This window comes from Scaptodrosophila lebanonensis, unplaced genomic scaffold (assembly GCF_003285725.1).
Source record: "Scaptodrosophila lebanonensis strain 11010-0011.00,11010-0021.00 unplaced genomic scaffold, SlebRS2 tig00001418-arrow-arrow-pilon, whole genome shotgun sequence".
NCBI classification, from domain to species: domain Eukaryota; kingdom Metazoa; phylum Arthropoda; class Insecta; order Diptera; family Drosophilidae; genus Scaptodrosophila; species Scaptodrosophila lebanonensis.
The window spans coordinates 2,086,448-2,111,894 of NW_022060744.1; the positions used below are offsets into that span (position 1 = coordinate 2,086,448).

At 42.3% G+C, this 25,447-nt stretch overlaps 4 protein-coding genes across 5 annotated transcripts in view; 2 read left to right on the forward strand and 2 right to left on the reverse strand.

Annotated features, from left to right (window-relative positions):
• Window positions 1-1,265: 1,265 nt before the first annotated feature.
• Window positions 1,266-3,590, reverse strand: LOC115633404 (SWI/SNF-related matrix-associated actin-dependent regulator of chromatin subfamily E member 1). The gene is made up of 2 exons (XM_030530847.1): window positions 1,626-3,590; window positions 1,266-1,550 (listed from the first exon to the last, which is right to left on the reverse strand). Exons 1-2 carry the CDS (start codon window positions 3,588-3,590, stop codon window positions 1,266-1,268), a joined length of 2,250 nt encoding a protein of 749 aa, XP_030386707.1.
• The window catches only part of LOC115633405 (transmembrane protein fend), a 31,014-nt gene continuing 8,106 nt past the window's right edge, over window positions 2,540-25,447 (forward strand). The window contains exons 1-3 of the mRNA XM_030530848.1: window positions 2,540-2,549; window positions 4,217-4,220; window positions 21,615-23,209. Of these exons, the coding sequence (XP_030386708.1) occupies window positions 22,940-23,209 (270 nt within the window). The 5' untranslated portion in view covers window positions 2,540-2,549; window positions 4,217-4,220; window positions 21,615-22,939. The remainder of the gene's footprint in view (window positions 2,550-4,216; window positions 4,221-21,614; window positions 23,210-25,447) is intronic.
• Window positions 3,891-4,722, forward strand: LOC115633423 (frataxin homolog, mitochondrial). Its single transcript, XM_030530882.1, has 2 exons — window positions 3,891-4,232; window positions 4,319-4,722. Exons 1-2 carry the CDS (start codon window positions 3,930-3,932, stop codon window positions 4,577-4,579), a joined length of 564 nt encoding a protein of 187 aa, XP_030386742.1. The 5' UTR covers window positions 3,891-3,929; the 3' UTR covers window positions 4,580-4,722.
• LOC115633420 (uncharacterized protein CG7065) lies at window positions 5,270-10,504 on the reverse strand. 2 transcript variants are annotated; one of them, XM_030530880.1, is made up of 3 exons: window positions 10,357-10,504; window positions 7,879-9,987; window positions 5,270-6,916 (listed from the first exon to the last, which is right to left on the reverse strand). In XM_030530880.1, the coding sequence occupies exons 2-3, from the start codon at window positions 9,947-9,949 to the stop codon at window positions 5,361-5,363; spliced, it is 3,627 nt and encodes a 1,208-aa protein (XP_030386740.1). In that variant the 5' UTR covers window positions 9,950-9,987; window positions 10,357-10,504; the 3' UTR covers window positions 5,270-5,360. The 2 variants fall into 2 exon arrangements, with proteins under 2 accessions (XP_030386740.1, XP_030386739.1); XM_030530879.1 differs by having other exon boundaries at window positions 10,082-10,504.

Consider the following 25,447-nt stretch of genomic DNA (forward strand, 5'->3'; position numbering starts at 1 on the left):
ACAGGCATCCGTCCGTCTATGGAGCTTAAAACCAATGGATCAGGCGTAAAGTCTTCCAGAAGGAGCTTTAGATTTTAGACTCAGAAATGTTCCATTTGCTGTATTTAAGATAAAATAGAGAATGCTTTAGCTAGTTTTGTTAAATAACTTTCATTTATTAGTCGAAAATAGAGCTGCGTCTGATCATGAAAGGCCAAAATAATAGAGAAGAGCTCAGGAAGTCGGTATTTTGTAGCGAAAGTAGAGTTAAAGTCGTGTAGACCATACAACAGCTATGAAAAATTCTAAATTATTGAGCGAGGATAACATAATTGCAATCAAACAATATTTAAAACGAGTCGAACGTTGAAGTCGCGCCAGCCTCTGTATACTCTATACTCTAAAATAGAATTTGTTGTATCTATAATTACCCTGACAGATACATATGTATATAACTAAATACCCCTTAAGATATATTTCCAAACCAAAAAGTTATCAATTAAAGAGTGATTTTTCCACCAATCACTCCTACTCGCACAGCACTGTTTAATTTCAATTCGATCGTACAAATGCATATAGAAGTGTTTGGTTATCTAAAGTCTAGTATTAGATATTTCCTACACAATAAGTGTACTTTCGAATTAAATTTCTTCAATTATTTAAGAGTTGTCAGTTTTGAATATTTATGCATATTTGTGTTTTTTGAAACCACTATATAGTTTCGATCTACATTGTCATCATTGTTGCATACAAAGGAAAAATTTATGGCCGATATCAAAAAATCAGAAGAGGCGCATGAATTGAAAAAGATGAAAGTTTCAGTTATATTTTCCGTCCTTTTAGAAAATATCTTATACGAGTATAATGGAAACTCAACTTCAGTACAATTGTTTCGGTATATTCATAAAATCATATATATATACTACATATTCAAATAATTTGTGGGTGTAAAAAAATTGCATGTACTTGTAAAATGTACGTGTGTGTGTGTGTGTGTGTGTGTGTGTTGACAAAAAGGAGTCCTTGGAAAGGATATACATCATTACAAACCAATTAATTATTATACAGTTTACGCGACAGAACGACAGATTGATTGACAGATTGAGATGATGAGGCGCAGCTTATGTGTCTATACTTATTCTAATTCTAGGGATCGACGCTCCAATGTGCAGTTATTGCAAGCCTGAACATAATCCTTGCATTTAACTGAACTTGATTGATAGAGCGACCCCAAGAGTGGTTTGTCTGTTTTGGTTGCCCGCAGTATTATCGAATGGTGTGCCTTTCTAGTCGGTATCGTGTTTCTCGCTCTCGTGCTTGCTGGCCGCCCCTCCTCCATCGCCCGCTGGTCCCGTCTGACTCGTCGTCATGGGTGGCAGCGCTGTGGGGGGTGGGCCACCGGCTGGTGGTGGCGGTGGCACGGCTCCTGCTGTTGCCGACGCCGCTGCACCACCGGGCGTTGTCAACGTGGGCTGCTGCGTGGCCGTCGGTGGCACCGGGTGGTGCTGTGGTGGCTGCTGCACGTAGACGGCCGGATCGTGCATGTGCCCACCTGGTGGCGGTTGCTGTTGCTGTGGCGTCGGCGGTGGTTGTTGCTGCGGCGGAGGCCCCAGCGGCGCATTGCCGTGGTCGGGCGCATAGTGCACCGGTGGTGTGCCGTTGTGCTGTGGCGGCGGACGAGCGTTCATGTAGTGGGGGCTAAGCGGTGGTGCGTAGGACTGCTGGTAGGGCGAATAGGGAGCGTAGTAGGGCTGTGGAGTCGGATGTCCGCCATATTGGGGCTGATAGTAGGGCGAGCGTGTGGGGCCAGTGGGCGGTGGACCGTGTGGTTGGCCATAGTTAGCATAGCCTGGTGGCATGCCGGGCAGTCCGGGCGGCGCCTGGTGTGGTCCCATGTGTGGCGTCATGTGCGGGTGACCAGGCGGTGGTGCATGATGTGGATGCATGCCTGGTGGCATACCCGAAGGGGGAACTGCCGTTGGCGGGGCACCACCACCACCCGGCTGCTGTGGCGTTTGCTGCTGTTGCACCGCCGCTGGCGGTGGCGTAGGCGTGGTTGCCGCTGAGGGTGGTGCACCAACAGAAGGTGGACCACCTTGCTCGTTGCTCGATCCGCCACCTACCGATAGTGGAGGCGGTGGCGTTGGTGTAGGCACCGGTGTTGGCACTTTATTGGGTGCCACTTGCTTGCTCACATCCTTGGGTGGCTCGCTGCTGCCAGGGCCTGCCAGGCCACCAGCTAGTGGGGCTGCTGCTAACATGGGCGCTGTTTGTGGTGGCAGCGCGCTGGCCATATCAAGCTTCTCGTGCTTTATGGGTGGTGGCGGTACTGAAGGCTTTGGCGGCGGTTCGATATCCATGGGCTCCGGATCCGTTTTGCTGCCAGATTCGTGCTGATGTACTACTGGCGCTGCCGGCAGCGTGACTGGTATCGTTGCATTATTAGTTACCGGCGGCTTTGCGGTTATGGCGACACTAGTGGGCTGAACTTCCTTTTGGGCTGCAGATGTTGGCGGTTCTTGTGCTGACGCTGGAGTGGCGCTTGGCTGAGGCGGTTGCTTGTGCTCTTCGTTGCGATTGGCGGCTGCCGCCGCTGCTGCTGCTTGTGCTGCAGCCGCTGCTTGCGCCACCGCCGAGTTGGGTTCGTCGAGGCGTTGTCGATCGCGTTTTATGTCCTCGTACATGCGATGAACCATTTTCTGGAATGTTTCCTCATCGACGGCGGGCTTGCAGTGTCGCTTTAGCTCCTCCTGAAACGCTTCGCTCGACTCGACCATGCGCAGCTTCTTGGCCTCAAATTTCTCCTCCATCTGCTGCAGCTCAGCTTCCAGTTTGGTTTGGTGCATGGTAAGAGAGCTTACCTGACGCTTCAGCACCTGCATGCGTTGTGTAGTGACTACAGAGCGCACATCGGGGACAACTGCTTCGGAGAATATCTCGTTAATGAGGCGATGATTGCGCAAATAGCGGGCATAGGCCATGTGCTTGGCTGTGTAGCCCTCGTCTAGGTCATCTTCATCTTCTGCGGGCTGTATGTCAATGCGACGTTCGTGCTGGCTCTTGCCGCCACCACCGCGCGATGGCGTCTCGTGCACATCCACATCTGATTTGACTTTGCTCTTGGCGGACATGTACGCCTGGTAAGCGGGCGTCTGATGGTACGCCTTCAATGCCTTCTCATACTCCAGTTTCTCAGCCTCGTATTCGTCAATGTACTCCGTCTTCTCCTCTTCGCTCAATTGCTTCCACATTGCACCGATCTTCTTGCCCAGCTCCCATAATTTGAGCTCTGGGTGTTGGGCCTTTACACTGTCCCACACCTTTTTTGAGTAACGCATATATGGCAGAATGGGTTTTTCTGGCGGCTTTGGCGGTTTCGGCAGACGGGATTCATTTTGGTTCTTGCTGCTCGACGATTTGGTGACCTTTTGCGGGGTAAACGCTGGATTCCCATAATTGCTGTGCGTAAATATGGGCGTCTGGTCCTTGTTGCGGTCCGAGCCGCCGCCACCGCCAGACGAGCGAGACCGGCTCCCACCACTGGGTATCGGTGTCGCCGGTCCCGTTGGCGCTCCAACAGCTATTTGCTTATAGTTGCTCGGCAACGCCATTTCTACTTGAAAAGCGAGTTAATAATTCTAGCCAATGCTATTGCAGATGCATTTAAGTCGTCAACTCACAATTTGCTTTCGTATTTTTCTTTTTCGATAGTACAACAACAATTCTGCCGACTTCACGCGGACGCCATTGATACTTTTCTCTATACCGAAAACGAGTGCGACACAGTTATCGCTATTGCTAGTACTCGATAGGCAGCGATACGATACTAAAACGATTTTTTCACACTCTCACAATCATTTTCGACAAGGTGGCAACCATGGCAGGCACATTTCAGTTGTGTGGCAACTGAGGTTGCGCTCGTACAAAACAAAAACAATAATTGCTCGAAAATGAATTTAACGCCGCGCTGCTTTGCGCGGTTGTCCAACAAATTACGATATGGACAAATCGCAAATTTGTGTATTCGCAGCTCGACGTTATGTCAACAAATCCATGCAAACAACGTTCAGCCGGCAGCTCCGGTTATTCCACAGCCATGCAGATTCTACAGCAGCCAAACGGAAGTGGACGCAAGTCTGGACAGCGTTACCTACGAACGGGTCTGCACAATAACACTGGACTCCCTAACCGACTACTTCGAGGAGCTGACCGAGAACGACACAAGCTTGACCGGCAGCGATGTGGCCTATGGCGTAAGTATAAACACACACACACGCACTTTGAACCGAATCGCAAACTCATGCAACAATGTTACATCATGTGGCAATTAACTTTCTAGGACGGCGTCTTGACTGTTAATTTGGGCCACACACATGGCGTGTACGTCATCAACCGGCAGACGCCCAATAAACAAATCTGGTTGAGTTCCCCCACCAGCGGGCCCAAGCGTTTTGACTTTGTTGGCTCCCGTACCGGCAGCGAAGGCAAGTGGATTTACAAGCACACTGGAGAATCCTTGCATCACCTCCTCCAGCAGGAGATACCGAAAATACTGAAAGCGCAGGCTGTGGACTTTATGCAATTGCCCTACGGCAGTTAGAAGAGAGGAGAGTGATCCATATAGAAAGAGAGGGAGATAGAGCAACAACAACCAATTCGATTGCAATAACAAATACCTTAAATACAATTATGCAGAGTTATAAACAAATTAGAATGAAAAGAATGCGTGTATTTTTCTTTTAAGCTGCGTATATGTAATTTATTTACCTGAGAAGCTCAGGGTACAAGTCTGAAAACATGTTTACAGAGATAAAAAAGAACCCAAGTAAGACAAATGAAACCAAAACGTTGATTTATTTCAAATATTTATAGAATTAAATAGTACAGTATGAATGACTCGTTTATTTTATACCTACGCTACATAACACAAAAAAAAAATGGGGATATTATTTATACGTTTTCAGCTCCCCAGTGCAGCACCCAGAAGCACTGAAATGTACATGTTTTGTATAAATTTCAACTTCGGTAGAGAAACAAAATACATTATTCATCATTGGACGCATTCGACGTCCGTTCGTAAACAAACCGCATAATATTTCTTATATATTATTGTTATTATAGTTTTTAGCTAATTTTATAAATCTTAAAAGTCAAACTTAACTAACAACTCCTTTGGGTGTTGCTCTCTCAATACAATACAATAAAATAAAAGAAAGAAGGCGCGCTCCGGCAGTTTATTTTTTGCTCATTCATGAAATTTCGTTATTTAACTTCTTTTTTTGTTTTTTTGTTTTTTGTTGGCCATGGCAAGCAACGAGATGTACACATGGTAATTACGTTTACACCCCACACACACGCACACACACTGAGTGAGTTGCACATTACATGTTGTAAGGCTGCTGTTGTGGGTGCATATAATTCTGTGGCATGTTGTTGTACGGTTGTTGGGCGGGGGGGCCATTGGCCCAGGGATTGATGGGGCCACCTGAGCCACCGCCATACCCACCAAAATTCTGCTGTCCCATTGGGCCCGGCCCTTGGTTATAGCCTCCGTAGCCAGCCTGCATATTATATGGCTGTTGCATGTTATATTGTGGACCGGCAGCCGGTCCAGGACCCATTTGTTCATTACCATAGCTGCCGGGATAGTAGGGTCCATTGTTGTGTCCGACCCCGGCCATGTGATTCATATTTTGCGGTCCACCGCCACCACCATAGTGCTGTTGCATTTGATGTGGATGTTGCGGCTGCTGTTGTTGTTGTTGTTGTGGCGGGTTTTGGGACTGCGGCTGTTGTTGTTGCTGCTGCTGCTGATGCTGCTGTGGACGTTGCTGGCTGGGCATTAGGTTGGAACGCATCGGTGGACGCTGTGCGTTATTTCTGGACATCTGTGGAGCTGATCCTGGGACGGAGCCCTTGCCGCTGGTGATGTTGTTGCCGCTGGCATTGGACAGCGTTCCCATCAAATTGGCAATGATATTTTGGGTGTCCTTGAGCGATATCTTCGATGCTGCCGGCTTGAAAGTCAAGGCGTTCGGCGATGATTCCACAGGCACAATGGGAGCACCGGTCTGCTTTCCATTCGAGTCCTTTGCCTTCATGACAAGATCATCGAAATTGTAGTCATCATCGTCGTCGTCGTCCAGCATGAATTGGGGGGAGTTACGCATCGGGCCACGACGCGACTTGTCGCGATCCATTGAGGGGATGCGCTCGCGGTCGCGTTCGCGCTCACGGGACGGCGGACTCTTGCGACGGGTGGGAATACCGGCAGTCGATGAACGTGAAGTTGAGGGCAGATCGTTGGTGCCGCCATGATTGGCGTTGGCCACGACGCGAGTCAGGAAGTCGCTACACGACTCACCATCGCCGCACAGCTCCGCCAGGTTGACAAATTTACGTAAACGCTCCACGCGCGGCGGATCGATGACCTCCAGCTTGCGAACATGCGATATGAGATGCAACTGCTCCTCGCTGGACAGAAACTTAAAGTTCTGCAGCAGTGTCTGTAGATCTGAATCGGTAAGCGATTCCATGCCGTTGCTTGACTCACTATTGGCCACACTGGCCTTGACAGCCTCGACAGCTGCCGTTTGCTTCCTTGCCTCCTTGGACAGCTGTTGCTCCACCTCCTTGACCAGCTCGTTCAGATCCAGGCCGATCGGTGTGGCGGCCTTCATCTTCAGGCCCAGTTGCTCCACAACTTCGCCAAAGTGTAGCGACGAGTTATTCTCAGCCTCGCGCATCCTATTCACCTTAACCAGCAGGGTGAAGAAGTGGATCATTTTAATCATATCTGCGGTGGTCACGTTATCGTATCCCTTCATCAGCAAGGCGCTGGCCAATTTCGTGGACACAATTTGCTTATCGAAGGGCAGCTGGTAGTCTTTTTTCTTATTGACTTCGTCGAGTTTGTCTTCAGACGACGCTGTGGCACCTAGGAGGAGGGGGCGGGGAGGTTAGAAGTGCGCCAAGTGTGGGGAGAGAAAGAGAGAGAGAGAGAGAGAGAGAAAGAATGGGGGAGGATGTAACACAAAAAGTTTAGTTAATGCCATGAATTTTCTCTGATTCGGTTTTCTAATTTAATTTTACACACATTTCTTTTCAATAATAAATACATATATAATATATGTATATATATACATATATATATATAGTCGGATACTTATCGGACACGAAGTTGGACTGCAAAACGCCGAATCTAAAAACACACTTCACGACAACAACAAAAAATAGGCAATATGTGCACTTGATCGCAAGAAAAACTAGATGTCGTACTTTCTTCTTTCACACAACGCTAGACTTTCTTTATGCGCGAATCGGATACGGCGGAATCGGGCGTCGCATTACTGGACAAAAATACTTACCCCGCTCGCAGAGGCAGATGACGGTGGTACTCAAAACTGAGCTCTGTACTCTGATCTCTTATCTGACTGTCCCTCTTTTTTATACATACATACATGTGTATATAGTATATATATTTTTTTATATGACAAATAGAAACTGTAACTCACGTTTTTTTTTTTTCGAAGCAATATATTTGGGCGGTCGCAAAGCGGTTTCGAACTAAAACCGCTCCGGAACCAAATACCCAAGAGAACGCGTGTTCCGAACCGAACCGCCAGACATGACTTAATTTTTAAATATATGTAGTTTGATTTAATTACTAAATAAGCTTCTACTTAAAACATACGAGTATACCCATCGATTGGGTTCAAAAAAGTCCTATACAAAACCGATTCCCGAAACGGAATGAAAGCGTTATCGAATCGACCCAAATTTGTGTTCAAATTCGAAATCAACAAATCACCAAAGAGTCACTCGCGATTTCTCGACAACCGGACGCGACAAATGAATCTGTAAGAGACGAACTGATTATGGTACTATCATGAAACTTACCACGGGAATTCACTTGGAATATGATGGCCGCAATATTAGAGATTAACTTTTTCACAACACGCACTTTTTGTGGATCATCGAGCACTTCGGCAATAACAAGACCCCTGAGCTTCTCCTTGATAAGCTCCATGAACACACAGTTGTCCTCATTGAGGAGCAGCTCATCGGCAGCATTCGCTTGTACTTTCTCCATGGCCAGGGCTTTTCCAAGCAGATTGAGGGCCTTGGGTCCTAGGCTGCCCAAATGATCCTCCAGAGCGGCCAACATACGCAATACACTTACAACAGTCAATGGACCATCATCGGCCGCTTTATCGTGATCCTTGCTCGAAGCGGCCGGTGACGTGGAGCGGGTTGGCTGATTATATTCCGGATAGATCCGAGAGTCAAGCACACGGAAAGTCTCGACCTGTTCGTAAGACCGGGACGGACGATAGCCATCGCCTTTGAAGTACTCGTGTTCTAAACTGCGGCGATCGGCATAATCGTCGCGACTGCGCGAATGGTTTGACAAATTTGAGATTGTGCGCTCGCGACCATCCCGAAGACGGGCATGGTCGGGATCGCGGCTATAGGGCGATCGGGAGCGCTTGTTACGGGGCGTGCGGGAGCGGGAACGTGTGATTCGTCCTGATCGTCGCATATCACGCCTTACGGGCGAACGTGTGCGTGATCGACGACCATAACGTCCGGCCATCCGAGCACGCTTCGGTGTTACCGAACGCGATCTGGAGCGACCATAGGGACGGTTATTGGAGCGACGTGGCGGTGAGGAATGTTCATCGTCACTGATGTTAATGACCGCCTCTTGGCGGTTGCTGCGAAAATTTGGTTTGCGACGATCGTTTCTAGGCAATGGCGGCGAATTCTCTCTGGATGTGAAACGTTCATTATCAGGAAGGGGCGAAGCGCCTTCCACGCGTATTTTATAGCGGTCCATCAGTTTCTTGGTTTGCTCCTCATCGTCGTCGCCCAGCTTGAACTTCTCCTGCAAATCCTTTTTGATCTTATTCACGGCTATGTTGAAAAGCTCGACACGACGCTCCTTCCAGTAGGCTATCCATTCAGGCTTATAATCATAGCGATTCGGATCACAGGTCTTCTCCTCCTGCAGCTGTTTGTAGCGTCGATTCCAGAACTGCTTCCACTCATCGGGATAGTCCGGGTGCTTCTCGGGATTGGACTCATAGGTTTCTGTCTCATCACGTAGCTGCTTCAGCTGCAATTCGAACATGCTGCGAAACTTCTCCCACTTGTAGCGTTCCTGAGCAATGTGCGAGGCCTGTATTGACAGCTCCTTGGGTGTAGGCAGTTTAATTTTAATATTGGACTTGACCGTTTTGTCACCGCCAGCTGGTGGCGAACGATTCGAGTTACGATTGGTCGACTGTTTCTCATCTTGCTGAATTTTGTTGCGCAACTTCTTGCCATCCGCCGGCCCAAAGTTTTCATCGTCGCTGGAAATGGCATCTAAATGAATTGAGTTCTCATCGTCCAGAGGGACCGCCTTGTCAGGATCTGAAATCTTGAGCGTTATCTTCAAAGTTTCATCAGTTTTGGCAGTGGAGTCGGGCTGCAGCGCCTGTATAGCAACGTCCACGAAATCGGGACCGGAACACTCATCGAAATGGAATTTGTTTTTGATTTGAATGCAAATCTTGTTTTGGTTACGACGGAAATCCTCCCCCGCTATGGACAGGAGCTGCATAGTCCGTCCATATTTCTTCTCAATGGCCTCCGCCAATATTTCCGTGGCCTTGGCCAGCTCCATGGGCTTTCTGCGTATTTTATTCAATACCCCATAGGCCTTCTGGAAGTGCGCCTTCAGGAAATTGTTGCGATGTTGCATCGAAGCCCAATGCATAAAAATCGATCGGCTGTCGTTGCATGTCTCGCATAGCACACAAAAATAATCGGGACGTGGCTGATTATTTTCATGCAGCTCCACGGCGTACTCAACGCCAATGAGTGGTCCATCGATGTAGCTTTCGATTTGCTTGTGAATGATTGGAGTGCGCGCCATTTCTTCTTCAAAGCCGGGTGGTACTGGCTCTCCCGGCAAAAAGCTCATAGTGATTACCACCGTCACTGTTGTTGTTGTAATTCAACCTGCAATTGAAAAGCGTGTGCGTGCGTGCGTGAGCCAATTGCGGGCTTATAAATGATCATCAACTCTGGCAAGTATATGTATGTATATTTTTACCTTCTCTTCTGCACGGTCGTGGCCACAATGGCGCCGTTTCTTTTTTTCAACAAATGCGTATTTCAGTTAACCAATATATACATATGTATCTGTACATAATATATGTATGTATGTATGAGACACACAGCAATAATAAAAGAGACGGACGCAGCACACACCAACACGACACTAAAGGTGCGCCGTGCTTTATCGCCGCAACCAAGCAACGCGTTTAATTTAGAGCCTCTCTCTCTTTTCTGTCGCTGTCTTCGCTGATTATCAATTTAGTTACTTACAATGCTACATAATCGGCTGCCAACTTAATGCTAATTGTAAGTTTTGCACTGTTCTCTACTTTTCTCAGTATTACTTTTTGCACAAAAACTGCAGCAGGCGCTGCCGAAAATTCACTTGTAAAATTCTCACGAAAAAAGAAAGAAAAAATCATGTACAAGAAAGTGCTGCCAATATCTGCATGACACTCGACCAGTGCTGACGAGTGCGGCTTAATGTACTAATGCACTAATTACAGTGTTGTAAGTGGTTTAAAACTGAGTTGGCAGCACTTTAATTTTGAAAAACATCTGACTGACAAATGACTGTTAAATTTATCATCGAAATGTGATTTATAATTATTATAAATAACGACACAGATTTTGGTGCTTCAAAGTTGAAATCACAATAGAATAATTAAATAAAGATTCTTTTAAGCTATATATGTAAATGTAATTTTTCTACAAATTGGTAGACAAGTTATGTAGGGAGCTGGAAATATTATTCAATTCAGTATTATTTATTTATTGAGCTAGCCTAGAGTCAAAACTGAAGCCAACATGGAGTTTATAGCCTGGCTAACAGGGCTTTAAGCTATATGAGTTTGTGAACGTTGTTAGTTTTAGAAATTTTAAGCAATGTTCATTTGTGAGTCTTGTGTGGCCCATTCTTTGTTTAATAATTTTAGTTTGATGCCACCTTGAAAGGTCATTGTGTTGTAAATTTTATTTTATTTTATTTTGGCGTACGAGTTGGAGCAAAGATTGTAGCTTTGTTGGGCCGAAGTATCATTCAATTCAATATTCTTCCAGTAATAATACTATATAAGTATTAAAACTAATGTAAATAAATTCTATAAAATAATTGATGATTAATTTTAAGATACTTGTAGCATTGGGATGTCTAAAACAAAATATGTAGGAAAAATAAAATTTAAACATATCAAGCAATCATTTTCAAAGCACACAAAGTATAATCTTCATATACATATATTTACTAAAAATGTTGTATAACGTATATACAACGTATATGTACAAAATTATAAAAGTCTTAAGATTTTGTTTTTCTTGAGCTTGAGCAAAATTTAAAAATATTTAACAGAAAGATTGCCCACACAAATACATATTGGACATGAAATGAAATTATATCTTTGCGAGTTCAATTTACAGAAATGCTCATAAGGGTTGATGACATTCCCACAAACACGAAAATAGACGGCCCTTCTCTGCTCAGATGTTGTAATTCAATGTTCCTCCCAATTTAAGATCCCTAAAATATAACCGACATAGCACTCGTACTAGTCAGGGGACTAGAAGTACTCGTATCTGGATGAAAGTATCTGCACATGTGTGAGAATAATTGAAAAACAAGTCGTCGAGTCACTCCTCATTAAACTTCATCAAGATTTCATTCATAAATTGCACTTTGATGGTTCAGAAGTGGCTTTATCGTCTGTTTCCTAGAAACCGCATCAAGCGCAAATGACAAATGTACGAATGGATGGATGTAGGACGAGTATACGAATATGTACAGATTACAAACACCCGTCAAATGTGCGAGCGCGTCCCAAAACAATTTTGCATCCCACCCCCCGCCATACCCTATGATAGATGTAACACGTATCAGTCGCAGCCGGAAGAGTCACATTAATCGGTACATGATGATGATAATGGCAATACAAGCGACTCTTCACAATGAACCGACCATATGCGCACATAGACAATAAAAATACGGTGCCGCCCCGCCTCCTGCAGTGCAAACCAACTAACAGACACTCTCTCATACTTGAGCGGAATAATTCGAACTGCTGGGCAGTCCGTTGGGAGCAGGTTGGTGGTGTGGCAGTCGGACTGGGACTGGGATTGGGATTTGGATTTGGATGGGCCAGCAGCATTTACACATTCGCAATGAAAAGTTCATTAAATGAACATGCTGACATGAGTTATGGCCCTTTTTTGACAACGAAAAATTGCGAATCAGCCCAGCTGTTCCATGCGGTGAGGTTTTTACAAATGCGATACGCGGCAAGCGGCATGCGGCATGGGGCATGAGGCAATCGGCAAACAGTAAGCGGTAAGCACCAAGCGGCATGAATGTGAATGCTATTTTGCATTAACTTTGCAGGCTGAAAGAAAGGGGCACTCACACACTCACACACACACACAGACCCCCCCCCCCCCCCCCACACAGTGGTCCAAAACGGGCATTCTTTCATTCATTTAACGTTAGTAAGATACTTCACCTGCATATTAATAAGATAAGTCTGCATATCGGATTTGGAGTGCCTAGCTATTATGGCTACAAAGTTATCAAAGTTCATACTGTCGAACAGGAGGGCGAACGGACGAAGAAATAGACTTACATGCCTATATCGATTGTTGATCGTATACATTCAGACCTTTTAATATATATAATATATATAGCCTAATATTCTACGCGTACACAGGGAGTATACAAACAACAGCGTACATAAACTTTGTGGCCCGAAGCAATCACACATAAGCATATCGTTCGTAAAGCTGTGCATTCTTCCTGCATATTTCTAGCTTCCCCAAGTACAGTATGAGCAGCCGTAGTGGCCGGTAAGAAGCACAGTCTAGTCCATTATTCCTTAGTTGCTTTCACTCTCTTGAATCTTTCGATATACTCTAAACTCCTAAAAACCCAACTTTAACCGCAATGTTTTTTGTAATTTCTTTGGAATTTTGTCTTGGTTTAGGTGGAGTGCTTCTAAAAACTATTCTTTGATTGTTTAGGGCTTTAGGATGCTGCACTAAAAACTGAAACTAAAATCTTAATTGGTGTGCTAGATACAGTTTTTTTTTTTTGGGATTTATCTTTGATGATGATATTTTGGCTTCTCCAATTCCTCAATCAAGAAAAACTTCTAGTCTGAGTAATCAGTGCAGTGCCATTAACGATTATTGCTCTGACAACTACTTAAACAAGTAAGCCAAGTTCTTTTATTTTGTTTGGCGTCTCTAGAGTTTATGGCTAAAAGAATATGGACAAATATTTAAATTTTAGCCTTTTGCTTTTGAAGAATAAACTACTCGTACATTTCTGCACAGAAATGTGTTTTAAAAGTCCATCGTTTTGCAGCAAGCTGGGGAGTTTTTCAAAAAAAATACGAAATTTCTAGACATATATGATTTTTGAAAAACTTGATGTGCATAGCGTTAAGATAAGTTACAACGCTAAGTTTGGCATTACTAGCTTTTGTGGCTTGAAAAATATCGGCGTTCATACAGTGAGACATTCGAGACTGTTTTTTGACTGTCCTTTGTCGGTCGCGCCCACTGTGCGGCTGGCAGATGAGAGTAGATGAACAGATATGGGCGCAGACAGTGAAATGGACGACAGCGACACCCCTTTCAGATGTAGCTCCGATATGGACGATATGGAGGATATGGACGTGCAATGAATGCCTGCGTGCGTGTTTTTTAGACAAAGTGCCAGACATACATGTGTAACTTTTAAGAGTAAGCAGCATACTATACATATACATATGGACATACATATATACATTTTGTTGTACGTTTGTGCGATTGTTTGTGCGAATGTTTGTACGAATGTTTGTTTGTGTGTGTGCACGTATTTTTGTTTTGCGCAAATATTTTCTTGGCAAGTTGTGTGCAATTCATTAAATGAAACCCGCCAGATAATGCAAATTGCTTTATTTTCGTGCCACGGCCCACAAAGTGTTGCAGTTGCGGCAGCAACTGTTGCAACTTTGCCAACAGCAACAATTTACAATTTGCCGACGACAAATTTATTTGCGGCGCAAGCGAATGGAAGAAGCATCAATGAAATGAAAAGCGCACCACGTCTACTTACCTCTCTTACCCACCGCTGCCACCGCTGCCACCCATGCCCCACACACACACACACACACACCTATGCCTTGCAACGTATTCATGTTGTATGCCACAGCACAGACATTTGCACCGAAAGTTCAAAAATTCCATTAATTATTCTCTTAAGAGTTCTGTGCGGCATTTTTCGAGTGCTAATTTTTAAGGAATTTCAAATTTCTTAATGGCTTTGCCAGCCAGTCAGCCAGTCAGCCAGTCAGCCAGCCGGCTGGCTGCTGCTGTTGCTGTTGCTGCCACAGCCACTATGGGGTTGCAACTGCAGGCAGCAATTGCTGGGCTATTAGCTTAGATTTCGTTTACAACTTCGACGCCAGCCAGGCACACATTTGCCTCAATGTGGTTGATTTTTCAACAATTGTTTCCCCCCCAACTAGTTCCCAGTTCACCACAATTGGGCGAGCCTGCTGAGTAGTTTAGGAACAAATTAAAGAATCAAGCAACACGAATCAAGAAAACCTTGAATCCTAGCTTCCTTCAGCTCTTTTAAAATTATTTGTAATCTGAATGGATGAGAGAAAACTTGCACACGTTTATAGTTTTTGCGGAATCAGACAAAATAGCACTTGCTTGTTTCTAGTAGAATACGATTCTTATTCGCGTAAGTTTTTTAGCAATTGTTTTTCATCAATCTAGTTCGAGCTGCTCACCACATTTGGGCGAGCCTTCTCAGTAGTTTAGGAACAAATTAAAGAATTAAGCAACACGAATCAAGAATCTTGAATCCTTTAAAAAAATTTTGTAATCTCAATGGGCTAACTATTATGGAATGGAGAAATATTGTAGGGAATTCCAGTACTGGCGCCAAAGATTCTCCTTCGATATAATGTTATTTCCCTTCAGAGTTGTTTTTGGTTGTCAGGTTTGTCTGTCCGTCCGTATGAACATCTGGATCTGAGATACTATAAAAGATAGAGACACCAAATTTTGCATAAAGATGCCTCATGTGTGTACGCTATACGAGTTTGTTTTATTTTTTTGATTACCCCCAGTTAGCGATTGTGTGTCCGTATGCCGATTATGTGTCACTATGATAGACCGATTTAAAAAGAAGTTATAGCCATAAATAAATTTGCATCCGAAGCGTTGCTCAAGCGCTGCCCAACCGCTGCCCGCGACTGTTCTTGGTGCTACTGCTTTGGTTGACTGCAAACATGCTTACACAGACACGAATAGACGCGCATAAGCACGTGAGTTTACGTGAGTTCGAATACCGAAAGAGGTAAAATCGATCCAAATTTGTTTATAATTTTCTTAATTTTTTTTCCTATAATTATTGCAAACATATGTACAGTGTATTTCGAAGTCGGGACACCCGACTTTAGCTTTTTTACTTGTTTTTATTGATTACGTTTTGTTTTATTTATTCAAACAATGTTCAGTGCCTTGGGCTCTTATTTATTTGGATCGTAGGTTCCCATAAACCGTTGCACACGCCTCCTTCTGTGTGTGTCATACATTCGCACTGAACTAGTATACCCTTTTACCCTTTGGGTACACGGTATAAAAAATCATCAAAATAATAATATCCAAACTTTGTTTATTATTTTACTTTTTTTAGTAACTCATAGCAAAAAGAAGTGTGTACAAGTATATGTGTGAGTGTGGGTGTTATAAAATTTATAATTTTTTTTTAATTTTGTAAAATACCCGTGCGAATGTTGGGGAAATAAATGAATTGAAAATATATCGCATTGGTTTCTGTTTCAATTCCAATTCAGCTAACTTTTTGAAACATTGGTTTCGATTTGTTATCCTGTATTCGATTTTCATTTTTCTTGAATCTCCGATAGCGAAAATTGGGAGAATAAAGAGCAAAAAGAGCGGTAAGTGGAGAAAAATACTCATGTTATAATTTGTATTGCAAAAATGAGACGAATAACAGAATTAAAATTAAACAAGAAATGAGGGGGAGTATGCTGTGTAAGAAACTAGATGGGTTGTTAACCCAATAAAAATCCACCCTTTATGAGAAATATTTAATTTGTATCTGCAGCATTCTACTTATTATATTCTAACTAATGGAAAGAAAATGAAATTAGAATAACATGATGGCGGCAGGGGGAAGAGGGTGAGGGGAGCCATGTGAAATGGTTGGGTTAAGTCGACTCTACTCGACTTGACTCGACTCGTTAGTTACCCCCTGGTGGACAAAAACTTTGCCGGATATGCCCTCATTGTAATTCCGAGTACTTATCGTCCGGAAGCGCCCAATGTTGGGTTGTCCAGCTGCCGCTCTTGCTTGTTGCTGTTGTTGTTGCTGTTGTTGTTGTTGCTGCTGCTGCCCAGCTTTTTGGGTGCATCATTCAAAAATGCGTTATGCTCTGCTCATAAATTAAAACAGAAAACAAGAGCAACTTTTTCTTAAAGTAAATTTAAATGCGCGCCAAAAAATGATATTTTAATGGGGAGGCAGCCCGCATATATAATGTTGCTGTTGTTGTTGCTGCCCAGCATCCAACATCACTTTGTTGCAACAAAGTCAATTTCGGCCACAGAGCACACACATATATCCCTTTCAACACACACACCCACACCCACACACACACGCATGGAGCATGTGTGTAAACATTTACATACATATAGTATGCATGCATGGGCAAAAAGGAATATTTGGCCCAGGAATAGAAATATACGCAGGATGCTGAAAATGGCTCGCAATAGGCGCATAAATTTGAATGTTGTTTCTCATTTTTTCGTTTGTTTTCATTTTTCTATTTTTCAAACATGCAACATGTTGCAATGAAGTTATAGGCCAGCCTCCCAAAAACTCAAACTTTTCACACGACTTACCCGAGGGGGGGTTTGTATAACAAAAGCGTAGAACATTAAGTTCGTCCCAGTCCGACTCTTGAATACTTTGCGCCCATTCTTATCTTATGAGCCAATAATAATTTGGATACAACTTTCCAGTTTTGGTTAAAATTTCGATTAAACCAACCAGCTTGATTTCTGCACGGATCGTTCCTATGGCAGATATATAGTGTATCAATTGTGATAAACGTTCAGGCCATGGTGAGGTCATAAATACAACATTTTCTTGAGATATCTCTATAAGCAAACCAGTTTTGGTATTCCGATTGATTTCTGCACCCATCGTTCCTATGACAGCTATTTGGATATAGTAAGCCGTTATTGTTGAAACTTCAGAATATGTGAGAATATTTAAGTCACATAGCTAACAAATTTTCTTAAAATACCTTTGCAAAGCAAAAAGTTTCCTACTTAGTAAGGGTGATTGTTCCACCGATAGTTCTTAAAAAGAATTAATTCCATACATGGCTTAAAATAAACTTCATCCGCATATATATAAACCACGTCTACATACCAGATTTGTTGTCCCCAACTGTTATGGTTCAAGAGATATTAAAGTTCATACAGTCGAACAGACGTCGAACTTGTCTCTATTCATTTGTATCGACAGCTTGACGATCTTAATTGTACCCTAAACGTGGAATCTGTTACATACATTTGTACATATATAGTATACCCTTTTCCTCTCTACACCATACAGAACTGCTCTGCAAAGCGGCAATAGCAAACCTTAATGCAATACATCGATTTATAGAATTCTGTAATCTGTCTAACGTGTTGAAATTGTCACGTCCACGGCCCTAGCTGCTAGAACGCTTTAGACAGATTAAGATATATCTTTAAAGTTGAAATTAAAACGTGTGTAATTTGTAAACCTCTGCTTATAAGAAACCCCTGATAAATCAGGCATTCTTAAAAAAAAAAACAAAAAAACAAATTTGAAGGCGATCAGTTAAAAAAAATTCCGATTTTTTATACAAACTTTGAAGTCTGTTTTTCCTCTTTTGAACTTCGAATTTTCCAAAACAGCTTTTATTGCTCAGCATTAGAGAAAGCTTGTTTGAAATTTCCCCCTACTTGCAATTAATTGGGGCAAATTGTTTTATATATACTCAGTATGTATATATTAATTATTTATTTGGAAAAATATTATCCAATTATTAATAATAATTATAGCAAAAGAGCCAAATTTTTGCGCCAAAAATTTGCATCTAAGTATCCAACATATTGAAAAGGATCAGATATATTATAATTCTCTGATGTTGTGGCAAATGTTTGCTGAAATACGTTTTTGAACTCTGCATACAGGCTTTGAACTTGTGTTTAAATACCCTTCCCACATTCAAAAACACACACTCCAATGGGAATAAGTTCCGCAACTTCTTTCCAATAATAACTCGAAATCGGTAATTTAAGTCTTATGTATGTACAAGTATATGGTTTTTCTTATGGATAGCATTGTCAGAACTGGACCACATTACTTTGGAAAGCACCAGCTTTCTCGAAAGTTCTGAGGTAATAAGCCTAAAAAAAACAAATTACAGTCGAATTGAAAACCTCATCCTCTTTTGAAGTCGATTAACAATTAGGGGTAATTCAGATTGGTCTATTTAAAAGTTACTTTTAGCATTTGCAATTGGAAATGTCAATTTGTTTGCAATAGGCAATATTTAAGCGAAAGCGATAGATAGCTAATCGAATAAATACATCTTTTTTTAGTTTTGGAAAGTGATAAATTTTTTCAAAATCCATTTGCTTTGATCGACCGATTTTGGCAGCATGAGCGAATTTTTTCGGATTCATTTTATGAGGGATTTTTGATTACTTAGAAATGAATTTGATAAATTCGGTCCACAAATTTGATCGAGCTCGGGACTGCCAACCGATATTCTGCAGATATGTATATGTATGTAGTACGAGTATGTATGTAGGTTTGTTTACGTTTTGTATGGAACCGGCGCGTCGTTTCGACATTTATTTTCTAGCGGATGGATAGTGGCACTTATTTTGGCTCTCCTCTTTATTAACGTTGCCTTCTTTTCTTTGCTTCTTTTTTTTTGCATGCAGCTCTGCCTTTTTTGTTTATGGTCGGATTGGGGAGGGGGGTGGTTGGCTTGCAGGCAGGCAGGCTGGCAAGCAGGCAGCGCAGCCTGTAATATTTTTGCCGCATAAAAGTCAAAATATGCAAATAACTTTCGTTGTTGTTCTTGTTGTTGTTCTTGCTGTTGTTATGGGGCGCAGTATTGTATAAGGGCGGCTAATACACACACACACACACACAGGGACACATATAGACAGACAAGCGAACAGATAGACAGACAGATAAGAGCAGCCTAGAACAATGCGCATTGGAAAAGTAGAAGAAGAAGCAGCAGTAGCAAACGAAACAAACCGAAAACGAAAATAATGAAAAAGAAAAAAGCAAAAGCAGGAGCAGGAACAGAAAAGGCAGCGGCAGCAGCAGCAGCAGCGGCAGGAGCAGAAGCGAGCGCATGGCTTAAATAATAAATGTAGTACACGCTTTGAAAGAATTTACTATACTTTGGCAAATGGAAGTTATAAAAACCAAACGCACACACGTGCCTACAAACATATGCATATTTGTATTTATGTGTGTCTCCCTGTGTGTACATGTATGTATGTATGTACATATGTATGTGTGTGTGCCAACTACAGGCTTGCAAACACACAAACAAACAAGCACACACACACACACGTCCATATATGGAGCATGGCATATAAATAAACGAGTAAAGCGTTCGAGTCGCGCGAGACCGACTCTCGCATATCCTGTAACCGTTCCCCTCTCAAAAAGGACTTCAACTAAAATAATATTTGTTGCACAAATCATTCCTGTGTATTATATTACGGCATTATGTAAAGAACCACGATGTTTTAAAGCAATCTTTGCAAACATCCATACGGATCGTAAATATACATACTATATCACATAGTCCATCAAATTAAAAAATAACTTCAAATAAAGTTGAGGCTTTAATGTTTGGTTATAGAAACTAACATAAAACCTATTTCAGCTAGAGCAGATTGTTGCAATGACAGCTCTACTTGTATAATGCACTGCTTTTCATGAATCTTACGAATATAGTGAAATAATAGAACCACATATGTATGGTTTAAAATAAACTTAATCTGCAATTATGTAAGACACGTCTAACCAATAGGTTTAGTGGCCCTACCTCTTCTGATTCAAGAATTTTCGAAACTCATACTGTCGAACAGCCGATGTACATGCCTCTAACATTTATTCAGAAATATGATCATAATCATACATAGGCGAACTGAGAGCCCTGTCAGCTAGTGCTCCAAACTTTAAGTAGGTTAACAATTAATTGTTAACCTTATTTTATATAAATAAATAAATAAAAACATGCCTACAGCAATATGTCTTGTCATTTCGATCATATGTGCACCTATAAGATCGGGTCTTCTGCATATGAACATAGTATATTTGACACTTTGACTTTCTAGCATACCCTGTCACCCTTCGTGTACAGGGTATAACAATGCCCCTATAGAACAGAGAGAAAGAGTCAGCATTTCCATATTGTTGCTATAATCAGCGGCTGCTTTGATTCATCTGCATGCGCGGCAAAGGCGGCGGCCACCACCAAACCAAAGCTGAAGCAGCAGCCACCACCAAAGTCAACCCATTTGGGTGGTGGTGTGACTGTGTACATGTGTGTGTGTGTGTGTGTGTGTGTGTGTGTGTGTGTGTGTTTGTGTGTGCATGTTCGCATCGAGCAGGTCTGCAACAGCAACCACCAACAGTGCGCACACAGACTCCGGGTCTGTGTCCGTGTCCGCGTCCGTACTTCGCCACAATTTTCGAATTCGTTTCAAACATGTTCGTATGATTCCGAACGACGACCACCGACTCGACTGTCGTTGTCGTTGCCGTAGCCGTTGTCGCTGTCGTCTATCGTCAGCCAACCATGTGTGTGTCTGCATACAGTGAGACCTAACATTGAGTATCGCAACTCCATTATCCTAGATCAGAGACAAACTTCTTTTTCATTGGAAATGCTTAAAAAAGTGTTCAAATATTCTTTTAAAAAGTTAAAGAGATAAAAATGTGCTGCTTTTTAATGTAAATATAAAATAAATAAAAGCAAATAAAAATGTTGATTAGCTTCAAAATTTCAAGAATGTCTTTGAATTTTGTTATAATTACCTATATAATGTACTTATACATTTTTTATATTTAAAAATAAACATTTTTTACAAATTGTTGTCAGGGAGTCCATGCAAGCGTTGATCCTTAAAATTCGTTAAAGCGAAGTTCCACTGCCTATACATGTGCGTCTCTCCCTCTGTGCGTGTGTGTGTGTATCTGCATGATTTTTCGGTCGCAGTTCGCCTCCGCCTCTGCCTCTGGCTCTGCTGCCGCTGCTTCTGCTGCTGCTGCTTCTGCTGTCGTCGTTTGCCGTTGCCTTTGTCGCTGCTGCGTGTTATCTCAGTTAAGAGTCTCAGGCAGCTTGGTTCCGTTTCAGTTTTCGATTTCAGTGCAGCATTTATCCTCGACGACGTTGGTTGTACGGTTCACACACAGAAATTCCACTTAACCCGAGTCTGAGACACTGAGCCTGAGCTGCTCTACTGCGATAACTGCTGCCTTTCGTCGTTGTCGTCGTCGTCGTCATTGTCATTGTCACAGTCACTGTCGTCGGCGTCGTTGTCGTCGTGTGTTGGCCAACGATAGCGTCAGTGTGAGCCTTTTGGCATTGCCTTGGCATTCTGGTGCGCTGCTTGTTAACCCGGCCAGGCGGCACATATACTGCTCCTTATACCGTGTCTTTTTTTTCCTGTTGTGTGTTGTTTTTTTTTTGCGCCCACTCTGTGCACGTTTTATTTATTGTTGTCAACGTGTGTGTGTGTTGTTTTTGTTTTTGTTATGCTGACAGCAAGTTACCTGTGTCTGTGTGTGTGCGCGGCGTTCAAATAAAAAAGTCAAACAAGCCCCAGTCAGCATGTAACTCACCGCCCCAAAATATATCAACAACAACAACAAAACAAGCAAAATAAAAGAAATGCAGGAAAAAATATAAGGCAAGAGCCAAAAGCTAAACAAAGTGGCAGCTCAGTTAACAAATAAACCAAACCCAAGTCGAAAAACCGAAGAAGCAGCGAAACGGCAAGGCACGATACAGTAACAACAACAACAAGAACAAGAAAAGCAACAAAAGTTACAACAACGACAAGTACATACTAGAAGAAGAAGCGGTAGGAGGGGAGGAATGCAACAACAATCACAGCAAGAACAGCCCAGTAACGTGTATCATCATCCGCAGGCATGTGCCGTTACCCTACCACCTCCACCACCACCAACAACAACAAGAACAATACCTTGCCCGATACACGCGCTCAGCGACAACAACAACAAAAGCAACATCAATAGCAACAGTAACTGTAACAGTAACAGCAAGAGTAACTAGAGCTCCCAATTGTCAGATATGTACTCGCATGTTGTTGTTGCTGCTGTGAAAATAAAGCAATCGTTAAAGTAAATACTCTCACATAAACGATAAACGCGTCCGCCTAGCGACGTCGTCGTCGCCGTCGCCTGCTGCTCCACTAAATGCAGTGACAGCGCTGCCAGCGCGTCAAGCTCTCACATTCTTCCATTATTATTGTTGTTGCTGTCAACGTCAACGTCAGCGTCAGCGTCATCGCGTATTAAGTATTATGGGCCAAAGCCATAGCCAAAGCCAAAGCAAACACAGCACTTGATACAAAAATAAACAAACAGCAACAGCAACAAAAAAATCAATCAATTAATCAATCTGAACAACGTGCCCATTATCGCGCCCTCTCTCCAGCATATTGTCATCGCACGCACATTTAAGCATTAAACAGGAGGGCTTCCAACAGTTTTTACTCCAGCATCTGCTCCAGCATCAGGATGCACGCCCACACATCATCCTCCACTTCAACCTCCTCCTCTTCCGCGGCGTCAACATCGTTGGCCGTTCAAACAATGTCAATTGCACTCCTTGCCTGCGCACTTGCCGTAATCCAAGGCGTTGGTTGTCAGGCTGAGGCTCAGGCTCAGGTTCAGTTACAGGATCCGACACCGCCTGCACCTCAGATTGTCAGCGAGCCGGCGACGAGCGCAGCAGCACCATTTGGCAGCAAACAGCTCTACAGATGCCGCCAAAGCTGCTATCATCAGGTAAGCAATTGAGCCAGGAAGCCACTGAACCCTAGAGATAAGGTTGTCCTCAACAATTGCTGTTGATGGACAGTTGTATGGGAAGGGTCGCCAACTCTTGAAGTGCGTTGGCAACTCAGGGATGCAAACCAAATGAACCGGTTTTTTTTCAACTTCAATTTCATTTTCAATTAGTTTTCTAAGGTCAGTCCCAAGGTAATAGAATAGTACCCGTAGGGGTTTTCCCAAAAAAATGCATTTAAATATTTGATTTTAGAACCAGTTTTCAATTATTATTTCCATGTTTGAGAACAGGAAGTAACAGAATAAAAAATGTTATGCAAAGGGAGAAGCAGATAATTCCTAACAGATCTATTGATTCGTTTGAAATCAAAACACATAAATGTTTCTAAAAGAAAAGTAATGTACGGTTTTTGTAGTTTTTATTTAATGTTTGAAGCAGGAAAGATTATTTGTTTAAAAGCTACACTTAGTCGATTTAGCCTTAAATCAAGAGTCCTAGAGGATCAAGTGAAGTCCGCAAAACCTAAGTTGGATCCCTCATAGTTACGTCAACATATCTGGAAGATTAAAATTTTTAGAAATTCACTAACAAATCCACAACAATCTGTTTTTTTAATGTACAAATAAATTTATTGATTGTATCCCAATATGTATTAGTTAAACAAACTACATCTGTCTCTGATAATACTTGTAGAAGGTATTGAAAATTATGCAATTTAAGAACACTTTATTAGAATCGTAATTGTATGTGTTTGGGTTTGAATAGTTTACAGAATAATATTGAATAAATTCTTGACGAACCAACTTTGTGGCTTTGAATTTAAAATTTTTGGAAATTACGACATCTAAAATCTTGAGTTTGAAATTTTTTAGAAGGTTTTAAATTAAAACAAGCTTTTTTACAATCCTTTAAAATATAAGCAAAGATTCGATTTAATTTGGAAAACTATCTTGAAACTAGAATCGTTCCATTCCGCAAATACTTTCTGCTTACAAGTTTTCAAATGTCCAAGCTAAGCAATTAAAATCTCAAAGAAGATACGGTATTAAAAATTAAAAGAAGCTTTTGAATTTCCCCTTTAAATTGAGTAAATCTTTGAATCTAGAATCGCTCTATTCCCCAAATATTCCCTTTTAGACAACTATCGCTACGAAATTCGGAAAACAGTAATCTTAAAATAGTTTTAAAGAACTTTAGAAGCTATACAAAAATACAATATTTGCTTAGATTTAGAGAAATTTGGCTAGTAATAGTTTATCTGCGAATCATTGTTGGCAGTGAAAAATAAAATGTAATCATTACGCCGAATATGCTTAGCACTTAAAAAATTATTCTTCTTGCTTTATACTTGGGTAGGAAACAATTCTGTAAAGGAGTTATTTGCTTGGTCAATTTATTAGCAGTCTTATCGTTCAATTACTGCCTTCCCATCCAAGCACAAGAAAAAAAAATCAAATCTCAATGCTACATATTATTTCCCTGAAAAACTTCAGACTATCTCAGCAGAAGAATCGTTTTATACTGAAAATTACTGAAACCTCAAGGCCTTGCCTACATATTGTCGAACAGATTCAGCAAAAAAAACCTCAATTGGGAAAGTCCGCACCGAAAATAAATTAAGAGAGTTATTGAAGCAATACAAATAGATGTTCATTTCCAGCTAGTTATAGGGACCCGTTGAAATGGGAAAAATGAACATTTTGCTTGCAAATATTATAAACTGCAAAGCATTTAAATAGCATATCCCATAAAGGGAGTTACATTTTGATAACATATGACCACTCTGCAGACAATCTTGAACTAGTACATACTACTATAGTAAGTAGAATTGTTTCGTTCTGCACATGTTCGAAAAAATGTTCACATATCCAAGCCAAGCCAAGCCATTCAAGGTCTCTCATGTGGGGAGGGTGGGAAATTGTTTCGAACAGGTTCAGCAAATGAACCTTAATTGGGAAAATGGGAAAACGTGTGCTGAGCACTGAGGCCGTGCCGTGCCGTGCCGCGCCCAAAAACGTATTTTTCGTGTGGCTCGCATCCCTGCTGCGTCTAGACGAGGTCGACGACGACGACGATGACGCTGACGACGAAGACGAAGACGACGCAACGAAGTCGTCGTCTCAAGGTTAAGAAAATGACAATGGGCCATGTTTTTTATGCTGCTGCGCCTTTTTTTATCTGCTCGCTGACATCGCTGGCTGGCTGCTCAGGTAGCAGCAGCAACAGCAGCAACA